Here is a 13678-nt window from a genome sequence, read left to right as displayed (position 1 = left end):
ATAATTCATTATTACAAATTAGAAATAATCTGTTTATGAAAATATGCGTATATGTAAAAGAGGAAGCTCACCTAAATTCCACCAAAGGTAATACATAAGAATAAAGAAAGTCAAGATTAGCTTAGATTCAACATTTAATATACCATTAAGAGTAAAGCTACAAATCAAAAGAAATATAACATAAAGACATAGTTTACATAGCAGAAACGAATTATGTGAAGTTAATACACTCTGAGGAAAAGTGAGGTCACTATTAGGATATCTTTCATCATGTTGTGTTTATAGTCAATATTACTTCAAAACAATGTACCTTTTCTGGTGATTGACAGCAAATGTGTCTATAACAGTATCAATATCGTGTTGTTTTGCCCTCCTGGAGTTTAGTGACATGTTGTGCAAGTATGTTTTGAGAAGCTTTAGACATGAGAAACTTCTCTCACAGGCAGCTGAAGTGACAGGCAGGGTCACAGCGATGCATACAAGTTTGTGGAGATCCATGAAGGCATCCTTGTATGGCTTCAACATGGTTGCAAGCTCCAATGGTGTGGATACTTCCTGACCCTTGTCTTTCTTCCTGGCAATTAGCCAGTTCAACTTGTGGACCTCCACTGCAAGGTCAACATCTGCCACAACATAATTTGCTGCCATTCCTAAGAGTGATTGCTTGTTCAGAAATGTGGAGTGTTTGGGGTTCAATGCAGTTGCACCCATCAGAATACTGTAGGCATCAGAGGAGAATCTTCTATTCAGCTCGTTGAGCATCCTGTCTATGATGGCATAGAAGGTGTGTCTCCTGGCATCCAGAACATATCCGTGAAATATTGTTAGAGAAAGTGTTTATCTTTAACCATATAGCACAAGTACTTAATTAGAGGGTAGTGATAATGTAAAATTACAGGACTAATTAGGGAACACAAACACAGCTTTGATAGGCATGTTGTAAAACTGTGGGCAGCTAATGGGAGTGAGCGGGGGGTGGCATCTGGATCTTGATCAGGCTGAGCCGATCGTTAGCCATACGCAGAGCATACACCATGGTCAGTGGCTCGGTGATCATACGCTTAAGGCGGGAATCGCACGCTCGAACAAAGTAAACCTGCAGCATGGATATTGAATGGTCATAGTGGCACCAAAACAAAATGTCTAAATTGCAGTTGACCTTCACAGAAAGACTGGTTTCTTCATGTTCACATTATTCATACAGGTAAAACTGATTGTGATATTGTTCTTCTTATCATAAGTGTGACAAGCACCTGTTACAATAATGTAACTACTACATTACATTAAATTAGGCACTTCTAAATAGCCCAATGACAATTTCAAAATTCGTTCTAGAATTGTTTAGAAATATTATTTGGTCAGTTAACATGTAAGGTTAATATCTAATTATAAGTATAACATTAATAGGATTGTAAGTCACAATTTTAAGCGTGTGCCACAACCATCAGTACAATTTTGGATGGCTGATACACAATGCAAAATGATCTCACAGAGGATACACCACCAGCTAAATGCTTCATAGGTTTGACCTATACACAATACACTTATACATGCATGCTGTGTTTTACTTTTAAATAAAAGATAAATGAAATTAATGGGTAAATACCTGTGAAACCTTTGGTTTATCAAGTAAAATCCCCGATGATCTGTTGTAACTTGATTTCAACGTGGCTGTTTAATCTTCGTCAAAGCTCAAGATAGAATGGCATTACACAGGGAGCTGTAATACAGCACGAGTTTCAGTGCATTCAGTACGTTGCTATGGGACGCATGACACATACTTCCGTCTTAATGAAGACGTTGAGTTCTACAGATCTGTCTCTTCGATGCTAATTGTAAAGCAATGACAAACGTGTTTTCCATGTTTTATGAATATATGTAGGTAACAATATTGGGGGGGGGGGGGGCTTGGTTCATTGGGGAGCGCTCAAGTGCCCCCTTGGCACCACCACTTTTTGTAGAAAACAATCTCAAAATAAAGTCTAATAGGTAAAAGTTATGAGCAAAACACGTGTAATCAAAGAGTGGAAATGATTTTCTAAAAGTTTACATAGATTATTGTAGTAATATTAAATTGTAATGGCTATGAAGATGTATTTTATTAGTTATGGGCATATCAATAAATGTCCATGAAGTTTTTGAGGTCATGATAACTAAAGTGATACTTGAATGGTATTCCTGAAAACAAGTCAAAATAATCCTGAAAGTACAAGTGTTTTCTTGAAACATATACAGTCTATCTGTCAGGCCCTTCATTCAAATCAATTGTTCTTTCTTAAAGGTCCTCTTAATAGACAATATCTGTCCAGAATTTATTCTAGACATTTCAAAGACACATTATCCAGGTTATTCAAATGTTAACAGGTACGAACTTGACTGCAGTTGTGAGTTCTGTGAATTGAAAAAAAAATAAAGTGAGACAAAGCGATAAGAGCACAGCTATATGGGGAGACCTCCAGTTGGGATGTAATTCAATATCATCGTTAACTTGGAACCTAAACTGTATGAACATGGTGTTTATGATCTTGAAACATGAATGGAGTCCAAACATCAATAAAATCTAAGCTTTAATTATGGGTTGAAAGTTAGATGAGGTTTAACATAAAGTGCTTCTTCAAATTTTCCACTGTGTAGTATCTGTATTTAGTTCCAGCTGATGATGCGACTAATGTTGTAAGTGTATTCAGCTGTAGATGATGTATGAAACTTCTTGAAGATCTCCGTTTCATCTATGTGGAATTTATAACAATAACAATGTATTTTACACACAGCATTTATCAGTTTATATTCACTTGCCAGATTTGAAAGATTTTGATGTGGAGTTTTTCAAAAATCATCCAAGGAATGTCCTATATAAATGCAGTTCATTAACAATCCTTTTCAATATACTTTAATATATCTATTTATCCATGAAGGGGTTCACATGCATAAGAACCAAATATTTGTAATAACCAATTTTGTTTTGAAACAGCATGAATACTTGTTATTTTTTTCTCACACCAATACTAAATATAGTTCACAATAAATTTCTTTGGGATCTATATGACCTCACTGGGGAAATTTGAGAAGTGTTTACAACAAAAAGCCACATACAGCTACTCCAAAAAAAGACACTAATGTGAAATGATAGTTTAAAGACACTTACTGCATTTCTAAGTTCAAGAAGAATGCAAAAAATAATCTGTTTATAACATTCAACATAAACCTGCTCTGATTGTATTTTCAAAAGAATATAAAAATAAGTTATCAAATGCTTAATAAAGTTGTCTGTTTAAAGAGCAAGAATTGTGTGTGCTCCTACTTTCTGATAAACACAATAATTAAACATGGAATATTAAGGATTCCACACTAGTAATTATGGAAGTTAATGGTTAAATCTCATTAACTGATGAGTAACTAATAAATTCTACAACTTTTACTGGTTACTATGCGAGTTACACAGAAGAACGAGATTTGTTGTCCAGGAGATGGTAGTGTCTAGCTAGGATAGGGGAATTATGGGCACAATCAGTGTTCAGACAACCTATAGCAAGATCTGTCTGGAAGAAGATGGAATGTTGTAACTGACAGGAGCACAGGGTAATATTGTGCAGCTGTTGATAAATATAAGATAGTTTGAAATTTTGAACAACTTCACTGATGATTTAAATTACTATTTTACCAATACATATCTATTTCTTCTTCAGTTTATTTTTTTGTTACAAATAAAAAAAAAATCATTTCTCCTCACAAATGTGTTTTGCACAGTTAGACCTATCACTGCATAATGGTTTCAATGGTTATACCAACATCTAGCTTGTAGAAAAAAAATGTTGAAGTTTAAGTATAATTTTTTTCTCTTTTAAGTATATTTCTTCCCAGTTCTCTTACTGTTTAGTTATAACATGCTGCTTGATATACACGAGTTGTGATGAATGTTAAACTAAGACACTTCTGGATGTACTTTTGAATGAGGATTTAGTTCCTGATAGGTATGTATTTCATCATGGAAAATATTTTGCTTTTCTCCTTATAACATATCACTGAAAAAAAAATCTCTGGACAGATTTAATAACTAGAAGTATTTTACTTTAAAAAAAATATGATTTAACTTATCATTTGGAATTAAGCACACAGCTACATAATAGGCTATCTGTGTTCTGCCTGCCACAGGTATCAAACTGTGGTTTCTAGTGGTGTGTGTCCACAGGTATACAGCTATGCCACCAAGGGCTTTGAAAATTTGTTTCACTGAGAATAATGAAACTAAAGCCAAGCCTACACATAGTAAAGTACAACTTGTACTAATAAGAAATAGGACATGAAATCACACATTCCACATACTTGAATATGTAAAACGTTTGTTATGGCTCAGTACACTCAAAATATGAATAAATAGATATAAGTGTATAAAATGAAAGAACCTGAACACCTGATGTCAAGAAAAAAATATTACTGACAGTTTCTAAAAGCCTTAATGTCCAGTAGATAAAGCAACTATTTTAAATTTTGTGATAAAAAACCCAAGATTGAAAGAAAAACTATCAGCAGCACAAAAAAACTCTTTATTTATATCACTTTTATAACTATTGATTACTTAATCATAAAAGCTGAACTTCAAGATTTACAAGAAATTTTGTTTAGTTTGATGGAACAAGTTTTTAAAGCCTATTTTTTTTCTACTTGAATGTATGTTTGTAATATTTACAGGTAACACTCACAAATATTCATATACTTCACCTAGATTACAAACATGACACTTTGTTTATGGAAATCAAGGCTTATTAAGAATATATAAACAATTAATAATGATGGTTAGAGTAGGTAATTCAGTTTTTTTAATAACGGTGTGCAAATGGATGCCCTACAGGAATGTGTTTGGTTGAACCACTTCTTTCATAGATAATTAAAATCTAATAAAATGTACACAAACAACGTTTGTTTTTTAACTCTTTTTTAACATTAAATAATGCAACTAGTTTTTCTGAAATACTACAAATCATTTTTGTTTTCACAACAACAAATATTTCCTATTTGTGTTTAAACCTTAAAATATTCTTACACAATACCCCAACCATTAATAACAATCTCTTCATTCTCTTATTGTTTATTAAAGGTAAATGAAAACAAATATCTTAAAGTATTAGTTAATTAACTTTCAAATGTTAATAAGATATACAAGATTACAGCAGTGTGGCTATGCATATTTGTGTAACTGTTTGTGATACTAACCAATTTATGTATCACACTTCTTAAAAAGCTCTTTAGACACAAATGATGTTCTCCTTGTGTGTATAATAAATAATTATAGCTTATATGTCATGCAACAAATTTATAGCAAATATAATTAAATATACAAAATTATTCTGAATTCCACTTTAAATATTCTATATTCAATAATAAGAATAAAGAAACATTTGTTAATCATTTCATGCTGGAATTATATTGGTGGGAAATTTATAATGAAACTTATGTAAATAATAATTATAAAAAAACCTTTAAGGGAAGCAACAAAACAGTACTGAGTGTGAATTATGCCATCTCTCATATTATCATATCTGTTTTTCACATATTATGTATCATCAGTTTAAGAGTCAAACTTTGTTAGTTTTATTTCATTACACTTTTAAAATTGTACCAACAATCTTCACGTAAAAAGTATTTCAACTTCCAAGCTAACGAAAATGCTTAGGGTTCAACTAGTATTACATAGAAATAGTATGTATTAAGTTTTTCATTCACATGTAGAGTAGACTGAAGGTAACATATTTTGTAATTCACTTTCCATTCTTTTACTTTGTCAAAAATAAACTCCAAAAAACCCACATACATCAGTTATCTGATGCAATAAACTTTTCCAATTAAAATGGTCCAAGTTATATACCTTTATGAAAGAATGATATGTAACAATATCTTCATGTGTCTAATTACAAGCCAAAAAAGTACACCTCATATTTTATACCCATGTTCTCACGAATGTATATAACATAATATTGTTTCACAAATATATTTTAATTTTAAGTTTTTGTAAATCAAACAACTTTGTTTTCCAGATTGTTACTGATATGTCAATTCTGAATTTATCAACATTCATTAAATATGAAGAAAAAATGGCTAACAAAATTTAATATTGCACATGGAGAATAAGATTATTTATAAAACAAGGGTTTCAGAAGTCAAGAGTTAGAAAAGAAAAGTTTATTTAAATTCTTTAGCTTCTGAATTACTTTCAGAAAAGCAAACTTGTTTTATGTAAGCTATTCATTATTTCCCGAGTCATTTTAGATTTATTTCCAATATAGTAAGACTCGCATGACTGTAACTATCAAAACAAAATATTGTTAAATAGCTGTTATTTAAAACTAAGAAAATAACAATAAAATCTCTACCAACCAAACTTCAAGATTAACAATTCTGATACTTAAAGATACCTCAATGTCCTAACTACCCTTATCTTTTTCATAAAGTTCACATTTATCATTACTTACAGAATATATACAAGAATGCACCATATTCTGGTAAGCTAAATAGTAAATTGTATGTATGTTACAATGAAAAATCTACCAACCAAACTTCAAAACCTTAGAATTAACAATTCTGATATTATAAAGTTACCTCTATGTGATAGCTACCTTTATCTTTTTCATAAGGTTCACATTTATCATTAATTCACAGAATATACACAAGGATGCACCATATTATGGTAAGCTAATTAGTAAACTGTATGTATGTTACAACAAAAAGTACCTTGGACCAAAATTATCACTTCCTATACAGTGTTTTCTAAATAATTGATAATTGGTTTTTCATATAGAATATTAAAATGTGACTAGTTTGTTTTTGATAACTATTTTTCACACACATTCCCTACTTACCTTTAAGAAATGGAAAATTTTACAGCAGCCCTGGTTCTTATTTTGAAAGGGGAGAATGCTAATTTGCTCTTTGTTACACAAGAAAAAGAACCAATCCACTGACAACACACACTTTTTATTTTAATGTAATATTGCAAATTTCTTACTTGCAATTTCTAGAATAACGTTAAAGGAAAAATAAAGAGTAAGATAAACACACATAAATTATCCCCTATATATATATATAAAAAAAATCTTTGGAAACTTGCTATCCTTCACTTCAGTTAATATATTTAGTTCAGACCCTCAGATATTAAACACATAAAAAATAAATTTTGAGTCTTTTTTTTTTAAATTTTTCTGTAAATTTCTATGGCCACTTAGTTCTGAAAGCAATAATCCTGGCTTAAAAATGACTTAAACATACACTTCCACAGAGTGCACTTACAATCAATGTACTTTTGGATCTAAATTAATATTACTACATGAGGAACCCCACTGCATCCGAAAACTGTTACTCCTCACAGCTAGCTGTTGAGTTCGAAGCTTTAAGTCTGCATCAAATGCAGTTTCATAAAAATCATTATTTCCTCTATGAGAGAGCCGACACTGATCACAATTGTTGTCATCACAGTGAGGAAGCAACTCTGTTTTGACATCAGCTTTAATCCATGGCTGTTTTGATGAAGCAACTACTTGTCCACTACTGTCCGTGCTACTACTAGGAGAGTGGCCAGCAGCAAATTCCTCATCCGAGTTTCCCTGAGAACTGCCTCCCATCCACATTTTAAGAGCTGAGTTAAGTCCTTGTTTTTGATTATTTGTTTGTTTTAGTACACCATCTTGGAATGACACAGTTGCAGTACAACTGGTTAAGTTTGGGACGCTAGAATGACGGCTATAATTGAGTGACTTCATCCGAGGGCTTAACTTCTTAGAAGTTTGATGACTATTATTTTCAAGAGTTTTCTGTAAAGTTATTATATCATTTAATCCTTTATCTAAAGAAGAGCTCACAGCTGTACACGATAAGTCTTGTCCTATTCGTTTCGGTGAGTCATTGCTAGCTTTCATAAACTCCATTTCTTTTTTAAGTCCTGCAATCAATTCTAAATTGTTGATTTTCTGAGGACAGTTTTTTACCATTTCTATATTTTGTTTTCCAAGCACAGGTTCATTGAGAGTTAGAGCATGCTGCACTCCCAGAGAAGGATCTGTTACATTCCCACTGAGCGAAAGAGGCAGACTGTGAAAGGAGGGCATCCTAGGCAAACTCAACATTGAATACACTTCAGGCTGGAATTGCTCACTAGTGAATATAAAAAATAAATATAGAAATACTTTTTCTTTCCATTTTCTAAAAGAATAGTAAGGAGCAGTAACTGTTATTTTAATACTATAATAAATAATTTTCTTTGTACATGAGAAGTACATAATATTTAATATACAGTGTGTCTAAAATGGATATAAAGAGAAGTAGTTGGCTTGTAAGTTTTAATTTTAATAATTAATGAATATTTATTATTAATTATAACATCATTTATTGTAATTAATCTAATTCTGCATTCAAATTCTGAGAAAACATTTTCCAAAACAGCAGTAGGGATGGATAAGAAAGAGTTATGAATCTGACGTTTCAGTTCTTCAAGGCTTTTTGGTTTTTTATGGCAGACTTTGCTTTTCAAAAAAGCCTTAGAGATTGAAATCTAAATAGGCTTAAATCAGGAAAACCAGCAAGTCATTTATTAGGTCCTCCCTCCTAGAAGTCCAACAATTTGGAAAAGTTTGATTTAAAAACATGAACAATTTGAGCAAAGTGGGATAGTACTCCATCCTGTTGAAAGATAGCTCTTTGTAACAAGCCAGGAGTTGTGGAAATAAAGAATTCTTGAAGCATGTGTAGATACAAATTTCTAGTAACAATTTGTTTCTTAAAGAAACAATAACAAAATAAAAATTAATACTAAAAGCAAAACTTATAAGCCTGCTACTTGTATTTATATTCAATTTTTGTTATTTCAAACAACAATTAAGTTATTCAATTTTACTTTTGGAATATTAATTTTCTGACAATGTATTTATAAAATACATGTGCTTATAAAAATGTAATACCTATTAATTGGGCCATATTATATAACTGTTAACTCAAATTCCTGGTGACACTAGAGCCTCATAGAAAGTATGTACACACACAATACTAGAAACATGATGTTATTTTTGAAAAAAAACATGACTTGCTCTTAATTTTTGGCGTACTCAAGCAGTAGGTTAATACTGAAACAAAATAAATCATGAAGTTATAGGGAGGGAAATTCTTAAATAAATTCTTTTGTCTTCAACATTACTGAAATACAAACAAATTGATACAGTTTATTTTACCAAAATTAAAATACAGTGAAACTATAATAACAAAGATTATGTGTTGGGCAGCTCAACATGACAAATAGAAACACATGTTTATCAAAGTACTATAATTACCAATATGCTCAAGTTGATACTGGATATGAACTGTCAACCCTTTCAACATGATGACAATGAAAAGTAATAATGGTGTACTTAACACAGAGAGTTAACATGAATTATTACCTTAATAGAATGAAATTTTAAACTCAGCTTTACATGTCACATGCAAAATTAAGGTTAAAAACACCGTAAAGAATAGATTTAAAGGTACATATGGGTAAACATTTTCCTGTAACTTAATGGTTAGTAGCCTCAAATTGCCTAGTTCAATGCTTTTTTTTTTGGTAATACAATGTTTAAACATAGCAGGATTAGAAATAAAACTTGCAATTATCAAACTGTAAGTAGTAAAGTTACTAATTATAGGTTTATAAAAAAAAATTACTGTGATTAAAAATTATTAACCCATAACCATGATTAACTATCAGTCACCAATGTTACACAATGCAATTGTGATGCGCTTAATACAATAATAAAACCTATAATTGTTATAGTATTTTGTTTATAAAATAAAAATTTAACTCACAATGTCTTCATTGGAATCAGAGAACTAATTCCCGAAACATTTATATGAGGTAACAGACGAAACAAGTTAATCATGTTAATTTACCACAAGCTTAATGTATTAGCGTTAACAAGACCTTGAACTTTAAGTTTTAAACTAGCTCTCAGTACACTCATAACAGCCATTCTTTAAAATTTCAGTAACATTGTTATAACTGATACTTCATTGTTAACTATTGTTTAAAAACTAAAGATATCCTACACCCTTGCACTTAAATTATGGTTTGTTTCATTGTAATGCACATTTCCTCTTAGTAAAGGTTTAGAAAAAAGTTCAAGTATTAGCAGAAAACAAAACAGTTAATTGAAAATACTTTTAATAGTTTAAAGTTCACACTTACTTCTTTATGTTGAATCTTGTCTCAACAAGTGTGTGCAAGTTCAAGAGTGTTGCTCGAAGGTCATGTGTTGTCATTCCACAGTAATGTCTTAACTTAAAAGATGGAAAATTAAAACAGTAAACATTCTCTTAGTTAATTAACTAAAGTTTAAAAAATATTTAGGATATAAAAGGTATAATTATATTAATGGGTTAATTACAAATAATGACTGACACTGGATTTTCTTTTTGTTCAATATATAATTTTTCAACGTTAGTTAACATAAAAAAATTATATTCTCCAGCAACTTTTGTCCCCACCATACACTACAAATCCAGCAATTTATAACTGATTAAAGCATGTGTTCTGAACAAACTATGACTTTTTCAACTTTGTTTTCAATATTATTTATGTGCAGTAGTTACTGACTTACTTTCCTGTCACAAAACAACTGTGATGACCCAAAGTCATTAATAAATGACCTCAATCTTGAATTACTTCATTCTGAAGAACTAAATTATTCATCAAAGCTAAGAATTATCAGTAATAATTTCAGGTGACGTGTTGACTGTAGTTCTTAATCAATAGCTCCAAAGTAATTCCTCTAATCAGAGAAACTAATCATCATAACAAAATAATTTGACTAATTCTAGGTAATACAAGAAAAGGAGGTCCATAATTTTTTTCATAGTTACATCTAAATATAGAGTATCTTTTTATAGACTAATTTTCCTTCCATTTGTAATAACCTATAATGTGGTTTTCAGAAGTTAGCTAAATTTATTTATTCATTTAATAATGCTGATGGAAACACAGACATTTTCATTTTTCTATAAAACAAAGCTTACCTGAGCTATGTTTTTATTTAACAAGTACACACCATAATTGAAATGCAATCGTTCTTTTCCTTTAGCAAACAGTGGAAATCTAGAAGGAATCAAAAAAAAAAAAATTATTGTAGGTGTTTAGAATAAAACAAAGCAAATACAAACAGAAATCAAGTTTAAACATTAGACAGTAAATGCTTTACTAACTTACATTTGCTGGACCAATGCAGTGGTGGTTGGGCAAAAATTATATTGACAATGTTTTTAATGATATTTTACATACATTTTTGGCACCTTATTAACATTCTGAAGTACAGCATTTTTACATCACCTACAACAATAATAAATGTTGTAGAAAAGTTCAAAATGTATAAAAACATTTAAAGTACAGTGTTTCAAGGTAACAAAAGCTTTCCAGATGTGAAGATACTGGGTAGCAAAGCTTTTACCACAAGAAGTTTCATTTAATAGGTACAATAAAGTTACAATCATATCTACAAACACCACCAAAAGAAACATCTGATTAGGCTTATGAAGAGAAGATTATATGGTATTTATTCATACATAAAGCACTCACTTGTTTAAGTTATAATAGTACATTTTCACACTTTTAATTTTATTCATGTGCTAAATACAAATATTGGGAAGAAAATACTTTGGAAACAGTTTCTTATTTCCTAATCCAGAGATTCAATGACTTGTAATGGATATTTCTCACTAAATATACAAAAATTTCAAAGTATCAAAATATGTCTACAACAAATATCATTTGTAAACTTAAGGAAACAGGATTTAGAACACAAACAATAGGTACTTCAGGCAAACTTTGAAAACTACAACATCTAAAACAAAAATCATAGTACTTACTCTCTATTTTTATCAGGAATCTTGTCTGAAATATGGTCAATAACAACAGATCGTGAGCTGAAATGACGAACTGGATAACGTAGAGGCAGGTTAAGAAACTGAGATATCATCAATGACAAATGACATACATATCCCAAAGCATTTGATATCATTGTGTCATCACGTCCTAAAAGTTAACAGTTCATGAAACACAGCCACATTCTTCAAATATTTCTTCATTTTTTACTTTTTAATCTATTTAACATATTTTAATGAAAATTAAAAGGTTCAGTTAATGCTTGTGACAGAAATAGATCAATTATCAATAAGTGGCACAATGCTTTTATTCTGAACAAGTATTTTCTGACAAAACACATAGAAAACAAAATTACACAACTTATGTATCTTACTCCAAGTATAAATTTTTATAAAACCTGAAAAATAGATGCATATGCATACATGTGGAAAATACATTCTAAAGGTAGCATTACATCTTTTATAAACTGTTGTGTATAAACATATGCACAGGATACAAACATGGCTACTTTAGTTATTAAGTAGAGTATATAATCTTAAAGCAAAGTGATGTTTACAAATGACTATTTTTGGAGAGATAGATATTTAAGTCTTACCTGCAAAATCTTCAGAGTTTGGAAGATGAACACCACAGATGCTGTAGCCTCTCTTGTCTGGAAACTTAAAAAAAAAAGTAAAATAAGTAATTATTAATTTAATAAAATCTCTGAAAACTTATCTCCTTGAAAATGTCATTTAGTTAATACTGATGTACAAGAAAATCGCTTATTAATCTCAATGTATTTGATATAATGCATTATATTCACTAAATAAACAACATTACAGAGGTCAGAATTAAAATTGTATAATAGAATGTCTAGAAATACATCACTTTATTAAGAAATATTTCACAAGAAAACTAAAACCTATAACAATTAGAATTCACTCTTGGTTACCTAACTATTAACAGTATATTTAGCTGTAATCTCAAAAATACTTAGGAGGTTCAGTCACCTGAGTATTTGTGCTATTCCAGTCCTAAATCTATTTAATAAACGGGAAAATGAAAATAATCTTCGTGAGTATAAAAGTATGTATAAAATAAGTATAAAAATAATATCACGTTATGATAACGAAATTGGCTATAAACATTAGCTCCCATATCTTAGGTATTGGCAAGATCTGGTAGTTTTAAGTTTAGTAGAAAAAAAACTTAAAATGTTTCAAATTTGGTAAGCAATGGAAAAACATTTAAGAAGTTTTGTTTTTGGTCTCTTTTGAATTTCAGGCAAACATACTCGAAGGATATTTGTGCTAGCAATTCCTAATTTAGCAGTGTAAGACTAGAGGGAAGGCAGCTAGTCATCACTACCCACCACTAACAATTGGGTTACTCTTTTACCAATGAATAGTGGGATTGACAGTCACATTTTCACACCCCCATGGCTGAAAGGGTGAGCATGTTTGGTGTGATAGGGATTTGAACCAGCAACCTTCAGATTACAAGTGCCTTAACCATTTTGCCATGCCAAGCCAAGTTGAGAAGTACTGAAATACAAGGAAAAATGGGGTAGTTCATGGTTTATCTCATATTTTAAAAATATCTTTCACAAGTGATTTTTATTTATGTTTGTGAATCATTGAGAGTTTTCTCATAAAATACCACAAATGCTTAGAATGAAACTTATTTCTGTAATATCAGTTGAAAAATCCATAAAGAAATTACATAATAAAACCACTGAAAACACTTATCATGAAAATACAAAATGTGGTACAGAAAATCACAATTCCCAGTTTAAGTACTAAACAA

The 13678-nt window shown here is 30.5% G+C and overlaps 1 protein-coding gene across 9 annotated transcripts in view; it reads right to left on the bottom strand.

Moving 5' to 3' along the window:
- Positions 1-4529: 4529 nt before the first annotated feature.
- Positions 4530-13678, bottom strand: part of Uvrag (UV-resistance associated gene) — a 40430-nt gene continuing 31281 nt past the window's right edge. For all 9 annotated transcript variants that reach the window (XM_076467766.1, XM_076467765.1, XM_076467763.1 and 6 more), the window contains 5 exons: positions 12486-12549; positions 11875-12040; positions 11029-11107; positions 10202-10293; positions 4530-8142 (listed from right to left, as the gene is read on the bottom strand). In XM_076467766.1, coding sequence (XP_076323881.1) covers positions 7284-8142; positions 10202-10293; positions 11029-11107; positions 11875-12040; positions 12486-12549 — 1260 coding nt within the window. In that variant the 3' untranslated portion in view covers positions 4530-7283. The remainder of the gene's footprint in view (positions 8143-10201; positions 10294-11028; positions 11108-11874; positions 12041-12485; positions 12550-13678) is intronic.

This window comes from Tachypleus tridentatus, chromosome 11, assembly GCF_004210375.1.
Source record: "Tachypleus tridentatus isolate NWPU-2018 chromosome 11, ASM421037v1, whole genome shotgun sequence".
Taxonomy (NCBI): domain Eukaryota; kingdom Metazoa; phylum Arthropoda; class Merostomata; order Xiphosura; family Limulidae; genus Tachypleus; species Tachypleus tridentatus.
Note: the sequence above shows the minus strand (reverse complement) of the source record. Positions and strands in the feature narration are given on the sequence as shown.